Below are 3,338 nucleotides of genomic sequence, written 5' to 3'. Positions count from 1 at the left end.
GTTTTGTTTTATTCTTGGATCGGGCTTTAAAGGGTTAAAGAAATGTTTACAGTTTTCTGGGAGTTTATTCCAGATTAGTTGAGCATAAAAATTAAACGCTGCTTCACCTTGTTTGGTTCTGGTTCTTGGTAGGCAAAATAAAATGGAAACTAAAGATGTGTGTGTTTGATACACTGATAAATGATTTTTGAGTGAAGGCTTGCAGTGATTAATAGATTTATAGAGGTGGTTTAATATTATAGGGTTTCACTCTCAGCCCAACTACACTTTCATTCCTGGATTCTCAACCAGAACAAATCAGACTTTCTTTATCTGTATTATTTGCTTTAAAAGAAAAAAAAAATAATTAAAATATATTTTCTACAATATTTATTAGGTGAGATCCACTTTTTTTCTACATTGGTTTCAGTTAACCCTTTTAAGAATTTTCAAATGTGAATAATTGACTTTTAGACATGAAATGTTAATTTCTGGGTTAAATTGATTATCAGAATGTTATTCCTATAAATTGTTGATAAAGATACATCTAAAGAGAAGGAAAATAAAAAAAAAAAGATTCTATCTATTGCAGTAAGTGAGCCGCACACATTATTTACTGTTAAGATGTAGAGTCAAATATTTCCAAACCTTTTTTTTTATTTTTATTTTTATTTTTTCAATTTTATGATTGCAGATAAAAAAAAAAGGTATTCCGTTTCTCGAAAAAATTTATTATTTTAGAAAGAAGCTGTCCTTCAGCAGAATTGACAGGCTTATGAAAGGTTTATTTTATTAATGTCTTAACGCTGTTTGGCATAGATTAGTTTTTTGTTTTTGTTAAAAAGTTTTTTTGTTGGTTAGTATTTAACAAATAAGGAACTTGTTTGTGTTTTAAATTAACTCAGAAATGAACTTTTAGAGGAAATTCAACCTTTTTTTAATCATTGTTTAACTGAAGCTTAAACCTTCTAAGGTTAATAGAAATGTTCTCCGTTAGCAGATCCATTGATTGGATGATATATTCCTGTGTTCAGGCCACCTCATTTCTAACGGAGCCTTTCCTCTGTCCCGCAGAGCCCATAGTGAGGAACGGCCGCCCTGCTTCGGCCCACAGCGTCCACTCTTTCCTCCATCAGTACTCGGGCTCATTTAAGAAGCCGCCGATGCGACGGCCTCAGAGTGTCATCGGGGGAGGCCTGGGTTTGGTCATGCCTCGCAACGGCAGCCGCCTTGGTGAGACACTCAATGTTTTCATCAAACCTTGCTTAGGAGGAATCAAAACAAGCCTACAAATATGTTTCTTTCGCTTCTGTTTAAAGTGAATTTAGTTACAAATAGATTAAAATCTGATTCTCTATATAAAATCCCCTGGAAGTGCTTAGAAAACATTTCAGCTGTGTCTAATGGGCCCCAGCATGCTGATTTGTGAACGCATGCGTGAACACACATGACAGAGACTTCAACAAGGCCTGTTTTTATGTGAAATACTGTATTTATCTCTAATAAACATAACTAGAGATAAACTAAATGGTTCAAAGCAAACCAGGAATTCAGGCTGATTAAAAACCCCAAAGGGATAAAAAGTGTGCTGTTTTCTGAATGTGGTCAGGCATGAAGAAAATTATATTTAATGCCTTGTTTATTTTTGTTTTTTTTCTTGTTAGGCTCTATCATCAGTGACTTAGATGAAATCTGACAGATTATTAAATCTTATTTACTTATTTTTTCCTCTTCCACATACAGACAGGAGGCTAGATAGAATAAAACAGAAAATAAAACTATATTGCACATATAAATGTCACATTAGGTTTAAATATAAAACCATTTAATGACAATAGTAGAATTTTGTAACATAAGAAAAAAGAAAATGTCGAATTGTTGGTTAATAAGAATAGCAAGATCTATTGTAAAAGGTGTGCAAAAAAAACACACTAAAGCCGGGCATAGACTGTGATATATTTTCAATCTTTGCACGTGGCTACAGGTCACGCTGTACTACGAAAACGTTTAAAAGTTTACAGCTCACGATGTATGTTCACTAGAGTGAAATTTGTACCATAAAAAGAAAAGGCAATGACGTATTTGGTCAAAGACATGGCTGAGTAAACGTGGCTACTACGGTCTGTCAATTTTACTTCGTTTCAGTGGCACCCCCGCCATGCTTCTGTGTTTTCGTCTAAGAGGGAGAAGAAGAATCCACGTTTGCCCACTGATCAATTTGCCGACAGCCGACTGAATTTCAAACATGTTTGATTTTCTCCCGAACTCACGATTCCTGATCGGAAGGTGGCCGTGAGAGGCTGATCGCCCCTCGTTACCCCCTGTACACTACACCACGCACGATCAGGCTGAAAGCAAAGCAAGACTGGAAAATAGGCGCGAAAACAGTTAAATAAATCATACAGTGTATGCCCGACTTAACCAACTATTGTCCAAGAACAGCAGATCCTTCCTTCCAGCAGCTCTTAGACTGCTGGAAGGAAGGATCTGCAGTGACGTTCCTTTGTGCACGTAGGGTACGCAAACATTCTTCAGCGATAGTTTACAATCAGTTTCAACAATAAGTAGAAATTTATTCCAAATGAATTAGAAATTGAACCCTTTTGTAAAAAAAATAAAAATAAAATAAAAATAAAATAAAAATTTTCTCTGAATGGCTTTGCTTATGCTTTTGAGCCCATTCGCCATGTTGATGATGGTAAGACAAAATCTCATGATTTCAGTTCATTTCATTTCCACTTTAAAGATTTATCCAGACTAGTTTTCAGTTTTTTTCTAGCTTGCATAGCTCTAATTATCTGAATTACGCTTTTTTTTACAGTGCACAATATTTATTTCTTGCAGAGTTTCTGAACGCCCTTCTCTGTTAAATTATCTTTAGATAGCGACCTGACTCAGCACATAAGGTTAAAAACAAATTGGTTAACCTGCATCCTGCTTTTTACAAGATCTCTGCTGAGATAGGAAGCTAACTTGGGTGATAAATCACATCAGATTCTTTTAAAAAGAGACTTTAATGCAGGTTAAACGTCTTCTCTTCTGACTGGGAGCAGTTTTAAGGCTTTTGGACCCATCCAGCCAGATTTCTGGCTTGAATCAGTGAAGGGAGCTAAAAGTTAGGAGGCAATAAGGGGATTTAAATGAAAGGTAATCAAAACCAAAACTGATTATTTTAAGAACTGCTTTTGTCTAACTTTTAAGAGACGTCTGTATGGTTTTCTGTTGGAAATAAACTTAGTGGAATTTAAATGGTTTTAAACCCAAATCTCTCAGGGTCATTGATATTAGAAGCTGATCTGTTGCTTTTTAGTGATTTGATATTAAAGTAATAATAATAAAATTGAACTTTGTTGACTGCA

The 3,338-nt window shown here is 35.0% G+C and overlaps 1 protein-coding gene across 1 annotated transcript in view; it reads left to right on the top strand.

Moving 5' to 3' along the window:
* cdk17 (cyclin-dependent kinase 17) overlaps positions 1-3,338 on the top strand; it is a 40,505-nt gene that overhangs the window by 17,017 nt on the left and 20,150 nt on the right. The window contains exon 2 of the mRNA XM_015376746.1: positions 1,054-1,212. Coding sequence (XP_015232232.1) covers positions 1,054-1,212 — 159 coding nt within the window. The remainder of the gene's footprint in view (positions 1-1,053; positions 1,213-3,338) is intronic.

This window comes from Cyprinodon variegatus, unplaced genomic scaffold (assembly GCF_000732505.1).
Source record: "Cyprinodon variegatus isolate N-32 unplaced genomic scaffold, C_variegatus-1.0 Scaffold140, whole genome shotgun sequence".
NCBI lineage: Eukaryota > Metazoa > Chordata > Actinopteri > Cyprinodontiformes > Cyprinodontidae > Cyprinodon > Cyprinodon variegatus.
The sequence above is the reverse complement of the archived record's forward strand: the minus strand, read 5'-3'. Positions and strand labels throughout refer to the sequence as shown.